Raw genomic sequence first — 23,574 nt, forward strand, 5'->3', positions numbered from 1 at the left:
GGGCTGGTGGGGCACCGGGCTGGAGACCCCAGCCTGTAGCCCCAGCAGAGAGCTCTGAGCAGGAGCCACAATGCCAGGGCGCTGGGTCTGATGCATCGACAAGGAAAGAAGTGGTGGAGGAGACCGAGGAGGGCTGGTGGAGGGTGGCCACAGCAAGAGGTGGCCCCACTGTCCTTGCAGAGACATGGCAGCAGGGCCGGCAGGTGCCGGGTGCATCCCAGCTCCGAAGTCGAACCACAGGGGCTGCGAGTGAGCTCCGTGTGGAGGGGCAGCCGGGAGGTGAGGCTGCGCTAGCTCTGAAGCACAGTGGCAGGCTGGGTTTTAGCTGCTCTGGCCTGGAAAGATGGCAAACTGGTCTGAACTGGCTGCTGAGCGGGGACGGGTGGGGACAGTCAAAGCAGCAGGTGGTGGGGCGTCGAGGGGACAGAGTCCTGCCTCTGGCTGCGGAAGGACTGGGGGCACGGGGATGGACCCCGCTCCCAGGTGTCCCCTGTGCTTACTGGAAAGGGCATCCAGGAGGTGATGGAGACGAGGCAGCCAAGCGCCAGCGCGCAGGACCGTGCTGCAGGTGGGACGAGACAGCACAGACCTTCGCGGAGGCTCCGCGGAGCCTGGCCTGTCGCAGCAGGTGGCACTCGGGACACATCCTTCCCGCAGGGAGCGGTCCTGGCTCCGTGAGCTCGGTCTGAGCAACGTGGGCTTGCTTGGAGCTGGGCTGATGCTGGGGCACCAGGCTGGGGACCGGCCGCATCCACAGGCTGAGCAGAGCTGCCAGCCCGGCCACGTCCCGGCGAGGCGTGTGCGGCACCGGCTGCGCCAGGGCAGCTCAGCACCACTACACCTGCGACATGAACACACCGGCCTTCACTGCTTGGCTCTGCCCCAGCCCGGACCCTGAGACCCGGGGGGGCAGCTGCCCCCTGCCCATGGGGAAAAAGAAGGACGGTGGGGAAAGAAAGCAAAAGGAAGGGAAGGACGGTGGGGAAAGAAAGCAAAAGGAAAAGGAAGGAAAAGCAGGAAGGAAAAGGAAGGAAAAGCAGGAAGGAAAAGGAAGGAAAAGCAGGAAGGAAAAGAAGGAAGGAAAAGGAGGAAGGAAAAGAAGGAAGGAAAAGGAGGAAGGAAAAGAAGGAAGGAAAAGGAAGGAAAAGAAGGAAGGAAAAGGAAGGAAAAGAAGGAAGGAAAAGGAAGGAAAAGAAGGAAGGAAAAGGAAGGAAAAGCAGGAAGGAAAAGGAAGGAAAAGCAGGAAGGAAAAGGAAGGAAAAGCAGGAAGGAAAAGGAAGGAAAAGCAGGAAGGAGAAGGAAGGAAAAGCAGGAAGGAAAAGGAAGGAAAAGCAGGAAGGAGAAGGAAGGAAAAGCAGGAAGGAGAAGGAAGGAAAAGCAGGAAGGAAAAGGAAGGAAAAGCAGGAAGGAAAAGGAAGGAAAAGCAGGAAGGAGAAGGAAGGAAAAGGAAGGAAAAGCAGGAAGGAAAAGGAAGGAAAAGCAGGAAGGAAAAGGAAGGAAAAGCAGGAAGGAAAAGGAAGGAAAAGCAGGAAGGAAAAGGAAGGAAAAGAAGGAAGGAAAAGGAAGGAAAAGAAGGAAGGAAAAGGAAGGAAAAGAAGGAAGGAAAAGGAAGGAAAAGAAGGAAGGAAAAGGAAGGAAAAGAAGGAAGGAAAAGGAAGGAAAAGAAGGAAGGAAAAGGAAGGAAAAGAAGGAAGGAAAAGGAAGGAAAAGGAAGGAAAAGGAAGGAAAAGGAAGGAAAAGGAAGGAAAAGGAAGGAAAAGGAAGGACGGGGAAAAGCCTTTTCCCTGCCGGCGATGGGCGGCCGGGCCGGGGGCGCGGCGCTGTGGACCCGCGGCCGCAGGGGGGCCCCCGGGCTCCGCCGCAGAGGGCCCGGCGGTGGGACCGGAGCCACCGAGCATCCTCCCTAAGTGCCGGGCAGGGCCGGGCTGGGCCCTTCACCTTAATTAGCGCACCCTAATTAGCGCTTTAACCCTCTCCTGCCTGCACGCGGCATTGACACCCCACCCCACCCGGGCTGGGGGTCTGGCGCAGCGCGGAGGGGCGGGAGGGCCTGGCGGGGGGCAGAGGGGAGGGCTGGTGGTCCTGAGCTTGCGGAACAAGGGGGGCTTTCTGCGGAGAGCAGTGAGCACCCTGAGTTAAATGAACCTCAGGGGGCTGTGGGCTCCCTTGGCAGTGGGAGGTGGGTGCAATAGGGTGCCGGAGCACGCAGCGGGTGCGTGCCGCAGCTCAGCACCAGCAATGGCTGTGTCCTCTGCAAAGTGGGGAGGGTCCTGGAGGTCCCACCCGCACCGTGCACGAGCCCTGCCACCCACCCTCAGCAGAGGCAGCCCCCGCTGGCTGAGGGCAGCGGAGCAGCCTGTGGCACTTTGGGGCATTCATAGCAAAATGCTCATGTCCTGGCACTAGCCACCCCCCACCACCTCCTTGGCAGCAGCTGGATGAGGCCCCGGTGCTGGGGCGGTGAGCAGAGCTCCTCCAGCCTGCTGGGCGACTGCCATCCCAGCAGGAATTTCAGGACCTGTGGTGCCTCCTGTTCCCAAACATGCCTGTCCCCCCTGGCCAGCTGCCTGGGCTGGTCCCCACCTCAGCTCCATCCTGCCTGGGGGCAGCAGGGCCCGTGGGCTGGGTGCTGCCAGCCAGGAGCCACATCCCTGCTGCCCCCCAGCATCCAGCATCCAGCATCCTCCCGCTCCCCAGGCCTGGGCACCTGGCTGAGCCCCCCTCTCATGAGCGAGCAGCTGGCAGACGGCAAGGGCCATGCCCGGCAAGGGGGGAGGCAAGAGCCAGCAAATCCTGCACATGCAGCCAGGGAGCTGCCGGTGACATTCGCGCTGGTCACAGGGACAATTCCCGCATGGCATGTGCAGCCCGGGGCTCCCTGAGGACTGGCATTCTCCCAGCGGGCAGCGGCACAGCGGGGTCGGGGAGGGGAAGGGGGGCTCATAACGGCCCCCTTTGTGTGGGTGGTGAGAGGAGAGGTGAAGCTTTGACGTCAGCCTGGGAGGAATTCCTTAATGCCATTCAGGCCTCCCTCGCCCGCCTTGCTAATTGCGTTTTATGTAATAGCTGCAGCTGGGCTCCCAGTCTGCTATTGAGAGCGGGATAAGACAGAGTGACTGGGGTGGCGGGGGCCACGGGGCACACCAAGCTGGTGCCACCGGGCACGAGGACCCTCATGGCCCTGCACCCTGGGGTCCTGGGGCTCAGCCACCCCTGCCCCGGCGTGGGGAACAGGTCGCATCCCCTGCGAGCCACATGGCATGGGGCTGGCGTGGGTGCCCGCAGGGAGAATGGGCACTGGGGGCTCCTGGGGAACACCAGAGGTGGGTCGGAGGGTTCCTGCAGGGGTGGGGGGCACCAGCACTGTGGCCGAGCCGGCGGGGTGGGACCTCTCTGGTGGGCACAGCCAGAGGAATGCTTTCCTCTGCAGGATTTCCCTTCGCTCCCTGTTTGGGACTGGTTTGCCACATTGCAACCGCGCTGCCGGTGCCACCCAAAGGCACCCTGGGGTGCCCAGGCCCCACGGCATGGGGCGAGGGGTGGCCAGGCAGCACTGGCCCCCATCCCCTGCCTCCTGTGCATGGGCACCTGTCACCACAGCAAGCTTTGAAGAAGTAATAATAATAATAAATTGGTTTGGTATCTAAGGGGTAATTGCACTTAATGGAGATGAACAAGGCAGCCATTTATCTCACTAGTGTTACGCCGTCAAGCTTCCAGCTGCATGAGCCTCAGACGATAAAATAATATATTAGCTGCCCTCTGCTCTGCTGGTGGGGCTCCCAAAACATCCCAGCAGCGTCCCCGTGGCTCTGGGGACCTCCCTGCGTGCCCAAGGAGAGGAGCACCAAGAGCTGGAGGCTGCTCCCTCGTGCGCCCAGAGGCACCCACCTCCTTTTTGGGGTGCTGCTGGCATTGCCTCACCCCCCGTTTGCTGCTGCTCACCCCACTGCAAACCTTGGCATGGGGACCCTCACCCAGGCACCCGCCGGGACAGCCCATCCTGGCACATCGTGGGGATGCAATGCAGCGGGGGAGTTTTCCCAAGGAGGAGGGGGAAGATGAGGAGAAAGGGGGTCTAGGGGCGCGGGGATGCTGGCAATCATCAGTGGGAAAGACGGCGGGACCCCAGGCATCCCCTCCCCCTGGCTGGCTGTGGCCAAACTTAGGCCGTAAAAAGAAAGAGCTGGTACCAAGGATAACATGCTTCACATTCCTGCGCTGTCTCCGGGGGAATTTCGACTGATCTACATGAAAAATACTCACTGCCCCTGAGGTCAAAGTGTCTGGAGGAAAAATTTCCGAGCGGAAAAGCTTAAAGTGGTGCAGAGACACAGCCGGCAGCGGCTCTGGGGCACTCGGGTCTCACCTGGTGAGAGTGGTGGTGGCCAGTGCCAATGCCACCATGGCCAGTGCCTGTGCTACCGTGGGCAGGGCCAGTGCCGCCATGGCCAGTCCCAATGCCACCATGGCCAGTGCCTGCGCCACCACGGCCAGTGCCAATGTCACCATGACCAGCACCTGTGCTACCGCTGGCAGTGCCCATGCCACTGTGACCTGTGTCAATGCCACCACTGCCCTCCGCAGAGCACAGCAGGGCACAGGAGGCTGCTGCCACCACCCGTGAGCCCATCCTGCTTCCCTGATCCCTACCGGGGCCGGGGTGGGGGTCTGCCTGCCCACATTATAGCTTCCCTTTTCTTTCTTGCAGCCAGGGAATGGTGGGGAGGGAGCTGCTGGATGGATGGGAGCTGATAATGTCCCGTGCAGCCCCTTTCCTCCAAGCCACTGCAATTAAAACCACGACTGACGGGGTCCAACCTCCTGCTGTGAGCTCCTGTAGCTGCTCGGGCAGGGCATGTCCTGGCCGGAGACAGGGACAGGGACAGGGAGGTCAGCACGGGCACTCTCAGATGCCACCTGCCTGCTCTGTACCGGTGATGTGGTTTTGGGAACTGCCTGCTTTCCAGACCGCTGCCGCACTCTCTTGCACTCTTGGCCAGCACAGGCACTTGGGCTTCTCCCGGGGGCATCTGGACCCCTCCCAGGAGTGGTTCTCAGCAAGCTCAGCACCCAGCAGAGAACACCATCACCCCGTGCGCTGCAAATGCCTCCCTCTCCAGGGCTGCTGCCGGTGGTGAGGGGATCGAGGCACCCATGTACGTTGTCTGCAGCCATCAGAGGTGCATCAGCCACACCGTGGAGCAGCTCCTGCTGACGCTGGGCTTTGGAAAGGCCAGTGCCTGTGGGTGCTGGCTGCCTGTCACCTGCTGTCCCTACACCACAGGCTGGTCCCAGGCCCTGCCAGCCTCCGAGCCCAAGCTCCCTCTGCCTGGGCACACGGGGTGAGCAGCAGCACCTCGAGCTTGAATGACCCCAGCAGCCCATGGCTGAGCTGCACAGGGAGGGAGGGGGGGGGGGGAAAGCCCTGGGGTCACCCCCTGAACTGCACGGAGCAGAGCCCCGGTGGATCTGGCTGCTGTTATACTCATGGCCAATCTAATAATTTAATTGCACATTTAAAAATAAATACTCGTCTGGAGTAGGGGGAAAGAAAGGCTTATGGAAGAAAATGAAGAGGAATTTAATTAAGGGCAGTGTCGGGAATGTCTTTACCACAATAAAGATAAGGAGTATCAATTGCTTCTTCCTAGGATCAAAGTGAAGGGCTGGAGGGGGGAAGTGGGGCTGTCGGGCAGCTACAAAGCGCAGGGGAGGGAGGGGAAGGCAGGGAGAGAAAGGCACACAAGAGAAAGCAGGAGAAAGACAGCTAGATAAGATTAGAAAAATAATTGATCGTGTAGCTCCCCGAGGGCTGCCTAGGCTCGCAGGTCGATCGTAGCATGGTGGAGGCTGGGGGGTCTCCCTGGCTGCCCCCTGCCCAGCAAGTCACCGCGGAGGAGCAGGGGGAAGGGGCAGCACCATCCTTCCCGTTCAGACTGCCTCATCTCAAGGTACCGACCCAGCCGGGCACCAGCCGGGCATCCCTCAGCTGAGACCACGGCTTGGCTGTGCCGGTCCCTGGTCACCGTCGTGGGGCTGAGCAGGGATGTGCAGGTCCCACCATAAACCAGTGCAGGTCCCACCATAAACCAAAGTCAATGTTCACTGCCCCACATCAGGCAACAAATGGCACAAGGTGATGGCCAAAGACTCAGGGTCCTGGTACTCCCAAAGGCTCAGGGTCCTGCTACCCCCAAAGGCTCAGGGTCCTGCTACCCCCCAGGCTTGCTGGAGGGTCCCTGATGGCTCTGCTGTCCCTGCCCCCTGTGCCCGTGGGCTGGTGGCCTCCTGGCTACCAAAAGCAGGTGCTGCAGGCAGAGCGCAGGGGCATGGGGCTGCGCTGTGGGCAGCTCCCTGATGACAGACACCCTCATCCCAGCCCTTTGCTGCCCACGGAGCACCCCAGGTTTGTGCAAACCATCCTTCAGGCAGTCCCCAGGGTGACCTGTCTGGGGCAAAGCCCTGACAGCGCAGTGACTCAGGTGACCCTACAGGACACTGAGGTTTGCAACACCTTCTCTCATCGAGTGTCACCTTGATGGCATCTCCACAGTGCCCAGGGCAGCACCTCTCCAGCTGGGCAGGGCTCCACTGGGACTGGTGTACTGGGGGAAAGCTGCACCCCAACACCACGACCCTCCTAGGTGGATCTGCACGGTGGTGGGCACAGGGCAACCAGCACAGGGGGAGCAGAAGGCTCTAAAATGCCTCTGCCAAGAGCCATTCCTGTAGCAGCTGGGAGCCCCCGTCCCCCAGCCCAGTGCTGTGAGGGAGCTTGTCCCATGTCTCACACGGGAAGGGAGCGCAGAACCGCTGGGAGCTGCAGGGGAGGGTGATTTTCCCAGTGTATCTGGTTGCCAGTGAATGCAAAGAAGCACCCAGACGGGTTTCTTGAAAGGGCTGGACCTGGTGGGTCCCAAATCCAGCAAATCCAACCGAGGCTGTCCTGACAATCCAGTGAAGCAACGCTTTGCATCTTTAGGCACCCAAGTAACTGTGTGACTCCAGTTTCTTCAGGTGTAAAATGGGAACGCCAATATCCATCTACCCACAAGACCTACCGCAATGTTGCCAGGAGGCCTGCTTCTTGCTGGTGGTGTTTGCATAGGTTGGGACATCATTGCCATGTCGGGAGCAGGTTTGCATCCCAGCTGGGAACTTCCTGCAGCGGCACTGCCCTGCATGCGAGCGGTGCTGAGCCCTGCCCCCCCCCCAGCCGCTGCCTCTGGAAAAATGGGCACCTTTCTTGCTTCACCTGCTTTTGCAAGAAGCCAAGCCTGCACCCAGAGAAAGCGGTTCAGCCGGCTCTGGCGGGGAGGGCTGAGCTGGCAGCCTGGCAAGGAGACAGCATCTGGGTGTGCCATGTCCCCGCGGAGCCCCAGCGCAGCCCTGCTCTCGCCGGGCGATAGCAGCCGGCAGCCCCCGGCGCAGGCAGCCGGTGACGGCGTGCCTGGCCGGGCGGTTGAGCCAGCGTGGCTCGTTTGCCGTGTCTCCGTGGGAGCCCCGCCAGCTTTGCGCCTCCCATGCCTGCTTTGCACATATATGAAGCGCTTGAGAAGCGTAGGGGTTTCCATTGCCATAAGCCGTGCCCGCCCGTGCCCAGGGGCTCAGCAAGGGATGGGCTGTTGGATGCTCAGGAGAAGGAGTTGTCCAGTGAGAGCATTTGGGGGTCCCACCGTGGAAGCTCACAGCAGGCATGATGGGGCAGATGGCCCTGCAAGTGATGGGCAGGACAGGAGATGGCTGGATGGTCCCTCAGCTGGAAACCATGCTCCAGAGGTGCTGGCACAGCACCCTCTCCTCATCCCTTCTGCCCCATCCTGCTGCAGAGAGGACCACAGCCCCAGTGCTGCAGACCCCAGGACTGTGGAGCTGCTGGTCTGGGTAGGTGGGCAGAGTTGTGCTGCTCAGAGAAATCCCGCAGGCTTCCCCCTCTGGCACAGACCGAGCAGCACTGCCGTGGCTTTGGGAGAGCACTGGGGCTTCAAGGTGGTTACCAGCACTCAGTTATCCACGTCCCTGGTGGGGTCCAGGATTACATTTTTAGGTCTCAGGCTCAGATGTGATGCAGCCATTCCTCATGCTCCAGGGAAATAGGATCAAAGTTTCCGGGTGCCGCTTTCTCCCCCTTTTCAGCCGCTCCGGGCTGCAGCAAAGTGCCATTGAAGACGGGAGGACTTTCATGTGGGGATTTCTCTTTAGATCTTCAAAGAAATCCAGCAATCAAACAGGTAGTTGTGGAGGCACCTTAAAAAGAAAAGCCCTACTTTGAAAGCATCACATGCAAAAGAAACATCTAAACTTTGTTGTGTTAATTGTTCTGGCACTCAAAGTTACGACAAAATGTCTCAAAAATATTTTTGGCTCTGGGCCCATGACGCGTCAGACAGACAAAAAAATGCTCAAGCAGAAAAGCTGAGGAAAAGAAAACCAACAAGGGGAGATTTCTACACGAAGGAACGGCAGTGTGGCTCAGTCAAGGCTGTCGGGAGGATGACAGCCTCCAGGCAGCAGATACGAAAAGCCAGAGCGCTTGGGGCATCCACCCACGTTCCTTGAGCCGCTCCATGCCCTGGGCATCGTTAGGAGCCAGTTGCTAATGAGAGCAGGCTGTGGCCCTGCCACTGTCTCCTTTCCACCGATACAAGAACGGTTCTCACAAGCGCCAGCGGAGATGCCAGCTGCACCCTTGCCCTGCCTGCAGCCGCTTTCTCAGCAGTTACATGCAAGTGGCCTCTGCTGCAGGCTGTCCCTGGGGGTCACAGGCATCCCCCCCCCAGGAAGGCACATGCCTCCCTTCCCACGCTGTGTCCCCCCGAGCCTGCTCTGCCTGTCCCACTCCCAGCCCCAAATATGGGCTCAGCGCATCCGGGCTCCACGGCACAAGCCCGGGCAGGAGCGCGGTGCTGTGGGGTGACTCAGGGCCACGGCAGCTCCCTGGGGCCAGGGGAGCGCTGACAGGTCCCCTCTGCCGGGACGCCCAGCCCAGCCCGGGCAGGACCTGCTGGGAGTGGTGGGGCAGCCACCCGCTTCCACTCCTCCAGCCAGCTCACTGCTGCTCCGGCCCCAAAATATCCTTCTCTCTCCTTTTTTTTAGGGTGCTGGGGCTGCTTGCGGATGACGCATGGGGACGTGGCTCCGGGAACAGCCCCCAGGTAAGCGGCAGCTACAGGTCTGGGCTGGTGCATGGTGCTGCATGCCTGGGGTGTGAGCGAGCCACCAAGCCACAGCCAGGCCAGCCACCCCAACCCCCTCCCCACTGAAAAATCCCTGGAAATGCCCAGTTTTCATGCCTGACAATCCTTACACCTGCCCTCCGGCAATGGCTGCAGCACCAGTCCCTGGGGTGCAGCCCATGGGGATGTACCAGTTTCCCCCAGTAAGAAGCCAGCACCCTGAGGACTAGCAGGAGGGGGTCCTGACTGTCCCCCCAGCAGCCGCGGCACTCACTGCAGGCTGGCTTCACCTGGACAACCCCTCGGGACAGTGGCAAGGGAAGTTTGCACCAGTTGGTATAAATCCACAGTGCTCCAAGCACTCCAGCATCACCCATCATCAGGGACAATTTATCTTTGAGTGTTTCATCCCCTTTCCCTCTCCCCGAAGCTAGCCCAGCAGGAGCACAGCTCCGCTCCCACACACCAAGGCAGCACTGCCAGCAAATGCTGAAGTCACCCCCAAAAAATGGCATTTTCTTAACAAAACGCCGCTGAGGTCATTTTCACCCACTTCAAACACCCACAGCAGGGATGGGGCAGGGGGGCTGCGCTGAGCGGCTCCCGGGAGCTGGGGAGGCAGGAGGGAAGCAGGAGGTTTGTGAATCCTCAAGATGAAAGGGCTGAATAAAGAAGAGATGTTAATAATAGTCGTGGCCTGAAAGGGGGGCTCAGGCCCCAGCTGTGGGGGGCAGCTGCCATACGGGGGGCAGTGGAAATCAGGGCTGGGATGAAAGGAGCGTTACCAAGGGCTGGTGGGAGAATGCTGGGAGCACGGGCACAGTGCGGGGAGGGGGGCACCGGCAGGGATGGGGAACAGTCACTGCAGCCCCCTCCCACCGATTCCGAGGTGCCCTTGGGTTCAGACTGCCTCCTTCGCCTGCTCATCCAGCCCTGGGAGTCTCCGACTGCATTTCTCACCCTTGCGCATCGCTGCAGGACAGGTGGGGTGGGAGCTCCGCTCGCTGCCGCAGCCCTGGGGGGCTGCCACAAGCCTGAGCCGACCAAGACACCACTCCTAAACTGGTGCAAAGAGCAGCTGCCACCAGCCGGGACACACGTGGTGGGGTGGTCAGCATGTGCGTGGCACCCGCGCGGTGCCCACCTGGAGCTGCTGCAGCCCAGCCTGGCTCTGAAGCCGGCACACAAGAACATTTTCTTGAAAATTATTAATGAAACAGGACCGCAGCACCTTAGGATGCTCCAGAAACCAAACCCACCAACGCTTTCCAAAAAGCAAGCTCTGTCCCTTCCCCAGCGTGACCTCCACCTTGGGATGCTCCGTGCCCCCGCACCCATGGGTGCTGCAGCCCTCGGCTTGCCCCCTCCCACCTCAGCAGCCCACAGGGCACTGGAACTTTGCCCTGGCTAAGCTGGATGCCCTCAGAGCAGTTTTAAATGCTCCGACATTTCTTAATAACACGGGAAGCACGCAGGGAATGCGCGGCGGGGGGCAGAGCGCACGTGGCCCCCCATGGCTTTGGCCGCGTGGGACGAGGGGTGGCATTCCTGGCAGGCAACCCTGCCACCCTGCTCCTGCGGCTCAGCCTCTCCGCGGTGGTGGTGGAGACCTGAAATGTCTCTTATTAACCCAACTGGAAACGGGAAATCGTTACAGCGCTTTGTAAAGCAATAAAACTGGTCTCAATGCAGCAGCAGGAGGAGAGGACAAAGGAAGCTGGGGGAAAGGGTCGGAGAGGAGACAGCCCGGTGGTACCTGCCACGGCCGAGCTCTGGCTGCTGGGGCCATCTCGCTCTGTCCTTTCTCCAGCACCTGCCGGCACTGCAGGTGGAGAAGGCAGCTGCCCAGCAGGCAGCTCCTGCAGCCAAGACCTGCAGATATTCCACAAATCCAAACCCACCCACCACCGGCGTTGTCAAAGCGCAGTTTGGGAGCAGAGCTGGGACACCCTGCGGTGGGGAGGGGGGTAACAAGACCACCATCCTCAGCAGCCACCCACCCCCATCCATCACAGCTTTCCCTGAACTTCAGGCTCCACTCGTTGCCCTCCGGTGCAGGGGCACAGCGCAGGCAGCATCACTGCAGCAGTGCTGTGGTACTGCCACAGCAGGTCCTGCCCCCAGCCAGCCCCCCTCACGGGGTCACACAGCTGCTCAGCCTTAAAAACTACAGCCAGTCACCATCCTGGTGGGTGCTGAACCCCCACATAAGGGATATGCCAAGGCACAGCTCAGCACCGCACAGCACTGGTGGGGAAAGCACCAGTTTAAGCCCACGCAGCAGCCTTGGCACTGGAGGGGCCAAGTACATGCTGCACGAAGGTGTTATACCCCAGAGGATACATCCTGAGCTAACTCACACTTACCTTTACTGCAGCAAGGCCCAGCACCATGCACAGCCCCATCCTGCCAGGAGCAGCACTCTATCACACCTCCCTGCTCCCCCGAGCAGCAGTGGCACAGCAATCAAGATAACGACTCGGATCTAGCATTTGCTTTTAATTTAATGGTTTTCTCAAAACCACCTCTGTAGGAAGGAGGGGAAATCACACACACCCTGGAGAAGGGAAAGGGCCAGCGTACACGTGGCAATAGTGCAACGGAGCTTCGATGTGCGGCACATGAGACAACGGCACAGACACCTCCACCCACCACCCCCTGTAAAAAACATCTGGGAGTCTGTTACAGAGCCAAACACATCCTGTGCTGCTGAAGTTTTACATCAAGTTGGACAAAGGCAATAAATAAAGACATGGTGCCTCAAAGGCACTTTTTTTTTTTCCTCTTCCTCCTTTTGACATTAAAAAAAAAAAAAAAAAAATAGTGATGTTACCATCAGAGCATGTTCTCAGACTGGGGTTTTGGCCAGATCCAGTTGGGTTTCTCAGCATAGGAGAGGGAAGAGCCAAAGCCTGGGTGGTTTTGCATCCCATTGCCGGCACATCCCAAGAGCCCAGCCAGCAGGCAGCAGCCAGGGCAGCACCCCTCAGCCCCTCACCAGCACCCTGCTACATCTCCAGCTTGTTTGAGGTATATATCACCTGCCCCATCTGTTATCTTGTGCAGCCAAAACACAGTGCAAAGGAAAAAAAAAAAATCCTCAACCCCTTGGTTTCCCCCCACCCCCAATGAGATGAACCTGTTTGCGAGGGGATGAGGCAGCGAGGAGCCTCCGGGACCCCTCAGCCCCTCTGCAAGGGCAGTGGCTGGATCACTCTGAACTTTGGTCCATTTAATGTCCCGGCCCTGGGGCATCTCCCTGCCAATGCCCCAGAGCCACCCTGGTTCCCTCCCCACCTGCGCTCCTCCCCAGGGGGCACAAGGCTGCGAAATAAATACGTGGGATGTGGCTCAGCAGCACCAGCAGCCCTGGGACAGGGAGGGCTCGGCCCCCTCCCCAACACGTACCCCCCCGGGGAGCCCTGCCAGGAGGTGCCCTCAGCTCAGCTTCATGCCAATGGCCACAGCACGTCGATAGACCTCAGTGACATTGTCACAGCCTGCCAGGGACAAGCTGCTCTCTCTCAGGGGGCTCCGGCAATGTGTCACAGTCCAGCGGCGCAACCTGCGCCCTTCCTCCATCTCCTCCTCCTCTTCCAGCCGCAGGAGGCTGTCGGCGGAGATGCAGCCCCGCATGCCCCTGCCACCATGGGGGACAAGGGCAGGCAGGTCAAGTTGATCGAAGGACTCCGTGGAAAGGATGCTGTCCTCGCTCACGGCGCTGGACGGGCGGGCGCGGGGTGCCTGAGGCAGGGGCACCTCGCTGAAGCTCCCAAAGCCCTGCCCGGGGAGACCCTCTGGCTCGGTGCTGCTGGAGGAGTACTTGCCGTTGTGCTTGAGGATGCCTTTCCTACGGGTGGGGAGACCCTGGGGGCCCTGCTCTGGGGAGGGGTTGTCAGCAAACACGTTCCCATCAAGGTCCAAGCTCCCTGCATCCAGGACATCCCCAGACTCACAGCACTCCAGGGATGAGTAATATCCAGACTCCCTCGTCGGGGGCTTTTTCAGTATTCCCTTCTTGGGCACGGCCATGGGCACCGCTCCGACATCCGTGCTGCAAGGCAGCATGCCCGAGGACAGGATCTGGGTGAGATCCGCAGCGGCCACCTCCCCATCCTCACCCCTCGCCTCTCCCACGGGCACTGCCGGTGGGGGGCCAGGGCCAGGCACCTTCTGCTCGCAGGAGTTTCTCTTCTTCAGAATGCCCTTAGGCCGCTTGAGGATGGACTTGGAGGGGTTCTCCGGGGCCAGGGCCACCTCCTGCAGCGCGTGGGAGACATCGTTCTCCTTCTTGGACTTCTTGAGGGAGCGCTGCCGCTCCAGGGCTACACCGGGGATGTGCTGCTTCAAGAAGCATCGCACCTTGGAGCTGTTCTCCAGCAGGGGCCGGGAGGAGCGGCGGAGCCACTCTGCCACCGTGGCCAGGGGGGACTCGCTCTCCCGCAGCAGCTCTTGCTCCCCGATGGGCACTTTGTAGCCCCAGTTAACCCACCAGTGCGTGGCGATGTCCTCAATGGTGGCACGACGCTCCGGGTTCACCATCAGCATCCACCGGATCAGCCCACAAGCATCTGGGGAAGAGGCAGGTCAGGCACTGAAGGAAACACGTGGGAGGGGGATGCGTGGGGTGGTGGGCGTCCGCCTACCTGACAGCTTTGTGGGTTCCCGGTAGTCCCCACTCGTGATCTGCTTGACCAGAGTCTTGTAGTCGTGGCCATCAAACGGCATCGTGCCGTGGACCAGGATGTAGAGGAGAACACCCAGGGACCAGCTGTCCACCTGCCAGAGGGACAGATGAGCCTGGAGGGGGGGACAGCAGGACCAGGCTGCCCTGGCCCCCACCCTGGCTGGGCAGGACCCCCCACCAGAGCCTCAGCAGGCTCCCAGAATGGCAAAAGCCAAGGGGGAGGACAAAGCATGGGGCAGGACCAGCTCCAGCCACCTGCATCCCACCACGTCCATCCCTCTGTGGCTCCCACACACCAACCACGCGGTACTTGGTCTTAGGCGACCCCCGTTACCCCAAAGCACGCAGGCAGGGCTCTGCCCACAACGCTCCGCTGGAAAACACCCAGTGCCTTCCCAAGGCCGAGCAAAAAGAGGCAGCACGACATTCCCATCCACAGGGGGTGAAGCACAGCCTACCTCCGGGCCCTTGTACGGCCTCCCATTGATGATTTCGGGGGATGCGTAGAGTGGGCTGCCACAGTAAGTCTGCAGAAGTTTATCCTGCTGGTAAATGTTGGACAGGCCAAAGTCCGCGATCTGGAGAGACATTTATAGCTGTTATCAAGCAGCAAAGCTTCCCTTCACGGGTGGAGTACCATTGCCACCCAAAGCTCCCCAGCTGGGAGCTCGGCCAAAACCAGTGCTGCCCTCGGCACCCTGCTCCTGGGTGCCCCCAGCCTCCTCAGGGAGCAGCAGCGGGCTGGGTGCCCACCCCCAGGGCTGCTCCTGCCCCTCTCCCCCTCCCAGAAAGCTCATCCCAGCCACCACAGCAGCTGCCCTGCGGCTCTGCTCTTCCAGCACCAGCACCCTGGGAGCAGAGGCACAGGTGGGGTTAGAGGGAGAGCTGCCGGGCTCTCCTCCAGCTCCTTCACAGCCACACCAGGTTGCTTCAGCCCCTCTCTGCACCACCTCGCACACTCGTTCATTATCCTCATCACGCCCATCACCTCTCACTGAGCAGCAGGTACAGCCCCTGCCCATGAGCTCCCAGTTGCTAAATTACCCCCTTTGAGATAAAACCCCGCAGCCCTTTATCACCGACCGCAGCAGATTCCCAGCTGCAGCCATGCCCTTCCTCCCCGGGCGGCCACAGCATTCCCAGCTGGGGCAAAAAGCATCACTCAGAGCCAGCGGAGCCAGGAGCTGCCCCACACCTCCCTCCGCCAACCTGGGAGGTGCACACAGGGACCAGGACTTTCGCTGGGAGAGTCCCTCCTTATCCAGCCAGTCGGGCTTTGACCTCAGCGTTCAGACTTTGCCCTCTTATCAGCAGAGAGATAGATAACGGCTTTAATAGGCAGCACGGAGCCTCTCCTGCTCAGCTGCCAGGTGCAGATGGCAGGGGCAGGTACAGGCGCCCTCCTGGCTCCCCATCTCCTGGGCAAACAGCAGCGCCAGGCTGATCCCAGCAGTCCCAGTGCCGACAGATGGCTTCCCGCAGCTCCGCAAAGTGCGTGCCCTGCGGGGACCATGGTGTTGTGGCCACCCCCAGTCTGCCCACGCTGGGCAGCATCCCTTAAACCCCTTTGCTGGGTGACACCCAAAGCGCGGCCAGGCTCTCACCTTGATGTTGCCGTTGGTATCGAGAAGGATGTTCTCCAGCTTCAGGTCCCTGTGAACGACCCCATTCTGCACGAGGGAGGGGAGAGCCGGGTTTAGCTCACAGCGGGTTTGGGGAAGGGAAAGTCAGGTGGCATGGGGAGGTCACTGCCGTGCACAGCGGCACGCGAACAGGACACTGTGACAGCAATTGGAGGAGCAGTAAATAACCCTGGGTGCGTCAATGAGGACGGGCTGTAAACCATGACCCAAGCCGTGTGCTATCAGCTCCCCGTGGTGCTCAGGAGCACGAGCAGGGCAGCACCCCACGCCAGCACCCCACACCGGGTGCCACGCTGAGCTCCCGCACCCTCCCCAGCCGCCCACCCATGAGAGCGGCCAGTGCCCGCTCCCGCCGGGGCACAGCTCCATGATTTACCAGGACCTGCTACTGCCCAGCTAAGAGAGACTCCAACTTGCTTCAGGTTCAGGAGGTGCCCTGCAACCCCTCCTCCCTGCCAAGGGCACGCGGGTACCCAGGACCAATATATGACAGGGCGCGACCTCAGAGCATCCTCCAGGGAGACCCACAGGCTCCACGGTCAGGGCCCTGTGGGTTTACATCCCTTTCAGGGGCTGAAACAGGTGACCCAGGGCTCAGCTTTCAGCGCCAGCAGACAGCCCTGGGTGTCTCCAAGTCGATAATTCCCTGGCAGGGTTAGTCACCCTATGCCGCAGCAGCAGAAAGCCAAGACAAGGACTTCCCGAAAGCTGCTTGAGCGCTGCTTCCGTGCCAGCCCAAGAGCTGCCGCACCCCAGGTGAGAGGCAGAACGAACCCCTCTCCAGGAAAGGCCAGTGGCCACCAGCTCCCCTCACCTCCCAGCCCAGGCTGAGCTTCCCCATCACGCACCAGACCCCTGCCCAGCCCCAGCTGCTGCACTTCTGCCCGGAGCCTGCCAAGCACACAGGAGCGATCCCTCCGTTCTCCCACCGGGAAGGTGGTGGGAAGCGTGGTGCTGACCCACCTTATGGCAGTAGTAGACAGCTGACACGACCTGTCGGAAGAAGTGGCGTGCCTCCTGCTCCGTCAGCCGCTGCCGCTCGCTGATGTAGTCGTACAGATCCCCCTTGCTGGCGTATTCCATCACGATGACGATCTTGCTGCTGTTCTCAAACACTGCGCAGGGATGGGAAGCCACAGGGCATTAGGATGGATTCGCAGAGGTAAGGGACTTCTCCTGCCTTTTAACGGGCAGGTGGAGCCCTGACCAACTTAACACACTGCCCACCCCCAGTGCCTGTGCCCTCAGTCTGTTTTGCAAAACAGAAGGTGTCGGGGTTTCTGCAGGTACCCACAGGTCGGAATGGGGTGGCCAGAGCTGCCACCCGCATCCCACAGTGCCACTGGGGCTGCTGGACAAGCGGCCTCTGCAGCCACACAGCACGGGAGGAAGGGCCCTGCTCTGCCAGGGGGTGACTAAGACACATGGTTCTTTGCTAGATAGAGCTCTGCCAAGGGGAAAGGCGATGGAGCTGCTGGCTGGCCTTTCTACACGTTCCCATTGCTCTCAACACAGCCCTGGCTCGAGCCGAGAAAAGGAGCATTTTCTTCCTGTTGCAGAAAGCTACCTCAATATTTTTTGAATTCCAGCAGTCAGCGTGACTCAGTCCTTGCAAACACCGCCCATGAACTGCCAATCCACTTGCTTTTGTTGAGAGGACAAAAGGACTCTGGATCCCTCACACACACCAGAGGCAGCAATAACGCAGGCACCGGCCACATGCCGGCACCGCACAATGAACCCCAGCAGAGCCAGCCCCGAGGGAGAGTGCGGAGCACGCTGGGTTTGCGGCCAAAGGACTCAGCGTTTAAGCAAAGACTGATCCAGCTGGAGCTTTGCTCTAAGTCTAGTCATAGTTAGAATTTGAGAAATTCCCCTTTGGTCGGTGTTGTCCAGACACCCTGGGAGCAAAGCCCAGCCCTGGCCGTAAAGCCAAGCCCAGCAGCACCCAGAGCTCTCCCAGCACCCTGCGTCCAGCCAAGCCCAGCAGCACCCAGAGCTCTCCCAGCACCCTGCAGTTTGCTTTTCCTGTGCCCCAGGGGAGGGAATAAGTGGGACTCCAGCACTGAGATTAGCTCCTGCCTCAGGCTGACAGCAAAGTCACAGATTCCCATCGCTCCAGCACTTGCCGTGGCTGGGGCGAGCATCCAGCACAACCAGACCCACACACAGCACACTGGGCTTTGCTGGGAGCCCTGGCCACCAGCTCCCCCTCCACGGCACAGCCTCTCGCCGGCAGCAGCACCAAAGCTTCCAGCCTCAAAAGGCCACACAGACTCCTGGAGCCAGCTTTCCTCTCCGGGCGGGAGGCAATGGGATGGGAAGCGGCTATTTCTGGAGCAGGTATTTCCCCTCGCCACTGCTCTGCGCAGAGGCGGGGGAGTGCAGCGGGGAAACCGCAGCCCAGCAGCATCTGCTCTCCCTGCTGGTGCTGAGTCACCAGCACCACACAGGCCATAGCAAACAGCTTGTGCTCTGAATGAGAAGGGCAGCAAGCGCTAACCCCACTGCCGCAGAGCCTGCCCTGGTACCCAGCCCACCTGGGAGGCTCTGCTCGGGGATGCTGCTGGGATGGGAAGGGGAGAGGAGGGCTCACCTTCGTGGACAGCAATGATGTGGGGGTGGTTGAGGGAGGACATGATCTCAATCTCTCTCCGGATGTGGACAAGGTCCTGCTCATCCTTGATTTTGTCTTTCCGGATTGACTTGATAGCCACCTGCGAATGAGCACATGCAGAGAGGGTCACCTGGCTGTTGGGGCCAGAAGCATCGTGGCTTCCCAAAGCCTGTTGCAGGGCAAGAAACCCACCCCACCCCCCTTTCAGGAAGGGGCTCACAAGCAAGAGATCAATAGCCTATCTTCCCCATTCAGGCGTGCTGCACCCAAAAGCCATGCTGCACGGCTCCACTGAAGCAACTCCAAATAAAAAAAAAGTGAATTTTATCAATTAGGGGTTTTTACTTTCCAAGTCCTGATGCTGTGCACGAGGGAGAAGCTCCCCCCACCTCCCCCCTAAGGGAAACCTGCTGCCAGCTCCTACCAGGAGAGCTTGCCAAGCCTCCTCCTGCAGGTAGCACAGCCCTGCTCCTCATTTATGTGCCGTGGCTTACAGGAATTGTGTCCCAGGCTACAGCCGCCGCTGGACTGCTGCCAGCCAGAGGAATGTGACCTGCACACATGACTTGGAAGATAACAACAACAACGTCTTCTTGGGGTCATGAAAGCAGGAAGAAAAGAAAGAAAAAAAAAAAAAACAAAACAAAACCAAAAAAAGAAAAACAACCACCAGGTTTTGTTTTCCTCGTAAATACTTATTTCAAGGAGCTGATCATGTAAAGGTAAGAGAAAGTTTGCTATTAAAGAGTAGATCCCTCCTAGGCACAGGACTGTACTCCAGCCGGCCTGGAGACATGGTGCCGGACGATGGAAGCTGCTTTCCAGCCTTTCACTTGGGTTTTCAAGTTATCCTCTACAAGGAAATTGAAAGGGGAGGAGAAAGAAGAGTAAGTGCTGGAGAATAGATGCCTTCTAATCCTCTTTCAAAGGGGCTGGGGAGAGACAATGTGCTCCTAGGGTTGAATTTACAACTGAATCCAGCAGAACCTCTTTTTTTCTATCAGACAAGAATGCGGAACAGCATTAATCCTGTAAAGGAACCTCCACGCGGGTCTCCCAGCAACGGGGAGAGGGGCCACGGACACCCGACGGCCCCAGCTGCCAGCACAGGAGTGATGCTCATGGCTACAGTGTGCAGGGACCCTCCTCCGCCTTTGGCTGTGCAGGATGGATTCTCGGCCTCACCTCCTTCTGATTTAGGGGAGTCAGACACCTCGTTCCCTGAGAGCTAGACCACCAAGCAGCAACAGCAAAGGGCTCAGAGCAAGTCTGCAGCCCTTGCTAAGTAACACCCATTGCACCCACAGCTAGTCACCCGGTACTAAAGCAGCAAGATCCCAGCTGCCACATCAGTGTCTCCATGGGAGGACAGGTCAATTTGAAGAGCTCAGATGGGCAAGAGAGATGGCCGATGGAGTCCCTCCAGCCCCAGAGCTCTGCTGCACTAGTCCACTTCAGGCCAGCACTGGCCAGGGCAGAGGTTGCCTCCTGCTCACTGGGGAAGCATCACGCCTGCATCAGCCCCAGGGGTTGGAGCAACCAAGCAGAATGGACTCTGGCCAAAGAAAGTCCAATAACCCAGGTGCAAGTTTCTGGGCAAAGCTTCTGAAGGCGCTTAATAGCGTCTTGAAAGCCAGGTATTCTTTTCCCTGACCTTTGTGCTAGGTTAACGTTTAACAATTTTTTTGCTCCAGCCCCTGATTACCTGACCCCCAGTAGAATGCGGGCAAAGCCTTCCTGCAGCAAGCCAGCGGGCTCCCAAATTCCTGTTGACTCACTCTATTCATCTCCCCCCTGAAGCTCGACATCCAACCCAACTGCCGCAGGATTTTGCGGTGCATGCAGCGCGTGTTTGCTGATCAAGATGCTCATGCACATGCACTGCTGAGCCGGGGCTTAGGGCAAGATCCACCCTCCATAAAAAGACAAAGTGGCTCCAGGCTGTGGGAAGCCTTAGGAGATGCCACCGGGTGTATTCAGCAGGGTGCTGGTGAACGCCCTTGCCTACCAGCCCGGTGGTTAGTGACCTCCAAGGCAGAGGGAGTCAGCAGCCCTGAGCAGGTTTAGGGCACTGTTACAGCCCCGGGGCTCGCCTGCAGACAGTAACGGCCAGGCACGATGCACAGCAAGGGTACGGCACTGTTAGGGTCCTCATCTCATACAAAGACTGAGCCAGCCACTCAAGGTGGGATGATTTATCTGCCTGTCAAGCGCTGATGGGGAGGCTAAACCCTGGGCCATCCCATCCTTCCCCAGGGGTGCTGAGAAGCAGCTTTGTTCCAAAACATCCTCTACCTAAGAGGGATGACAGCAGAGGATCTCCCCTTGAGACAGAAAAGGCTGTGCCACCCTGGAGACAGGGATCAGCAGCTTCAGGGACACAGCACCACAGCCTACACACTGCCTCCACCACCAGCGCCATGAGAAGAATCTCCTGCAGGAAACATCCCCAAGAAGTCCCGCTGCAGGAGCCTAGAGAACTTGAGAGTCCATTCCAAGTCAAAAAGCCTTTTAATTTTTATTTTTTTTGGGGGGTGGGGGGGGTGGGGCGGGAGGCAGAGCAGGTATTCTCAGCAGCTGCTGAAAGGTGCATTCAGCTACAACCCCAGGCAGCACTTCAGAAGTTATTCCAGTTTGTGAGTGCAGCATTTCATGCTCCATGAAACATGGATTACAACCCACTAGGGAAGAGACCAGTGTTCGCCCCTTACTGGAGATCAAAAGAGGCTTTGCTGCTTTGGAATATTCCAGGTGCTGCCTCCCCCTTGACAACACACAAGGCCACAAATACATTTCTGACACCGCAAGCGAGTCCCACAGAAGGTCCCTCTTTCTGTTTGACTTGGCTGCGGGCCAGGGCTTGGGAACCAGGCTGGAAGAAAAAAAAAAAAAAAAAAAAAAGGCTAGATGCTGCCATGCAAACAGGTGCAGGAACCAGTTTGCACCACCATGGCACATATTACTGAGTCTTCAAACTGAGAGATGCAGGGAAAAAGAAAAGAAAAAAGGGAAAGGAAAAAGAACCAGTGACTCTCTCGCCACCTGCTTAATATTTCAGGGACACAACAATTTTCCAAGGACTGGGGAGGGCACTCAGCAGAAGTACCCACCAGAAGGTATGAGCATCATTTCACCTAAAGGATTTCTAACTGGAAAACAAGGGGTTTTCAGACAAAGAATGTTCATGGAAGTCCCCAAAAACCCTTCAGCTGTGGGAGCTTGGTCTTCCCTGCAGCCTACCAGCTGGTTAGAGACACCTTGCTCTGAACTAAGTCCGGGTAGGTTGGTTAAAATTCAGAGGAGGAAAAAAAAAAAAAAGAAAGCTACGCAGCAAAACGAGATGGTTCAATATTCAGTGCATCTGACAGCGGCACTTTCTGATTAGCCAGAGGCAAAAACCAGGCACGAAGCAGCTCCAGCGTTACAGCCTCAGCCGGTAACGTTGGATCCACGCAGCCCACGAGGAGTAACTGGCAGAGGCTGCAGGACCTGCTCTCACACCTCGGTGTTTGGGAAGTGAAAACCACTTGGAGCAGGAGCAAACACCCACCCAGCTCAGGATAAGCCTGCAGATTAAACAGGTCCGGAAATGCCGAGTGCTACAAGAAAGAATTTGTGGGAAGAGGGAAGATTTGTGGTTAAGCCTCCTGTTCCTACACGGCCAGCTCGTCGAGGTACTAGTTAGTCCATCCAGCCTTTGACTATCTCCAGCATTTATTGGGGAGGCATTGGCTTGTGTGTTTAATTTGCATTATAACAGACCAACCTGCTAGCCAAACCAGCCCCTGTCCCAAGGGGCTTCCACAGGCAGGTGAGTTTTCTGGCAGCTCAGCCATTCCCCACACAAGCTTTGTGAGGTGCCGCCAGGGAAAGCCAAGGCTTCTCGCCCATCCCGAGGGGAGGGATCCTTCCAGGTCTGTGGGTGGAAGCTGCATTTCAAGGCCCTGATTATGCAGCAAAACAGCAGCTTCTTCAGAATCAGATAGGCCAATGGAAATGGCAGAGCTGACTTACCGAAGAGCGTTACACAAGAAAACCTCTCGGATTTACAGTGGTTTTCCTCGGCACGTTAGCGATGCAGCCTCACACCCTGCTCAGCCCTCAGCACCTGCCCAAGCTGGTCCAGCCGTGGGACCCCATCGCTCCCCCCCAGCTCCCAGGACAGGCTGTGGGTGCCAGCGCCTTTCTCGGGTCCCAGCACCCTGTGGTGCAGGATGCACCAGAGCAGGGAAATCACGTTCAGGTTTATCCTTTGAAACCTTGTGGATTCCAAAAGGCCAGGGCTGCCAGGCCAGCAGCACCCTGCTTCCCTGGGGGTGAGGGTCCCCCACTTCTCCCTGCACGCCTCCGGAGGGCTGCGCTGGATTGAGCCATGCATGGCACACAGCCACTCGCTTCCCAGGGGCTCAGCATCCCGGACGGGGATGCAACCCCCCCCCAGCCAGGGCAGGGGCGCTGCGGGAAGCCCTTCAGCCTCAAGTGCAATGTTTGCTCTCGGCTGCCGGGGACCTGCGGCTCCTCTCGGCAGGAAGGCCAAGGCGGTCAAGTGGGCAAAGGGAGCTGCAGCCCCCCCGGGGGGTGCGAGACCCCTCTGGGATGCCCCCCCCCCCCCCCCCGCGCGCGCTTCCCGGCTACCGGCGGGGCCGCACCTCTCGGAGCGGGGGATGCGCAGAGCCCCGCACCGGCTCACGGGGAGGATGCCCCGGGGGATCCTTACCAGTTTACCGGAGCGCTCCCGGGCTTTCTTCACCTTCCCGTAGGTGCCCTTCCCCAGCGTCTCCAGGAACTCGTAGCGGTGCTTGAGGTTGTGCTTGTGGTGGTGCCGCTTCACCGCCTGCTTCTTCATCAGCGGCCGCGGGGACTTGATTAACCCCTCGGCCAGCGAGGCGGCCAGCGCTGTCCCTGTCCCTATCGCTGCCTCCGGCCCCGCCGCCCGCTCCATCCCCGGCTTCGCCGCCCGCCCGGCTCGGCTCCGCTCGGTTCAGCCCGGCCCGGCCGCTAAATGCGGCGGCCCCGCCGGCCGCGCCCCCCCGCGCCCATTGGCCGCCCGGCGGCGGCCGCCCCGCCCGGGAGCCGGTGCGAGGGACGGGGGGGGGGCTGCGGGGGGTCCCCACGGGCCGCCCGGGTTGGGGGTGGCGAGCCACGGGCCTCTGGGGGGGACCCCACGGGCTTCCCGGGTGGGGGGGGGCACAGACACGGGCCTTCGGGGGGGGACCCCACGGGCATCCCGGGTGGGAGGGGGGGAACCGCGGGACTTCGGGGGGGATAGAGTGGGCGGGCGGGGGACCCACGGGCTTCCCGAGTGGGAGGGGGCACCCACGGCCCTCCTGAGTGGGAACAGGGGGACCCCACGGGCCTCCCAGGTGGGAGGGGGGGACCCACGGGACTCCGGGGGGGACAGAGTGGGGGAGTGGGGGACCCATGGGCTTCCCAGGTGGGAGGGGGCGA

The 23,574-nt window shown here is 59.7% G+C and overlaps 1 protein-coding gene across 1 annotated transcript; it reads right to left on the reverse strand.

The window, feature by feature from the left end:
* Positions 1 to 11,665: 11,665 nt before the first annotated feature.
* On the reverse strand, positions 11,666 to 23,109 carry NUAK2 (NUAK family kinase 2). Its single transcript, XM_055820016.1, has 7 exons — positions 22,844 to 23,109; positions 18,106 to 18,226; positions 16,473 to 16,624; positions 15,471 to 15,536; positions 14,325 to 14,444; positions 13,826 to 13,958; positions 11,666 to 13,750 (listed from the first exon to the last, which is right to left on the reverse strand). The coding sequence occupies exons 1-7, from the start codon at positions 23,066 to 23,068 to the stop codon at positions 12,618 to 12,620; spliced, it is 1,950 nt and encodes a 649-aa protein (XP_055675991.1). The 5' UTR covers positions 23,069 to 23,109; the 3' UTR covers positions 11,666 to 12,617.
* Positions 23,110 to 23,574: the final 465 nt, after the last annotated feature.

Source organism: Falco peregrinus, chromosome 16 (genome assembly GCF_023634155.1).
Source record: "Falco peregrinus isolate bFalPer1 chromosome 16, bFalPer1.pri, whole genome shotgun sequence".
Taxonomy (NCBI): Eukaryota; Metazoa; Chordata; class Aves; order Falconiformes; family Falconidae; genus Falco; species Falco peregrinus.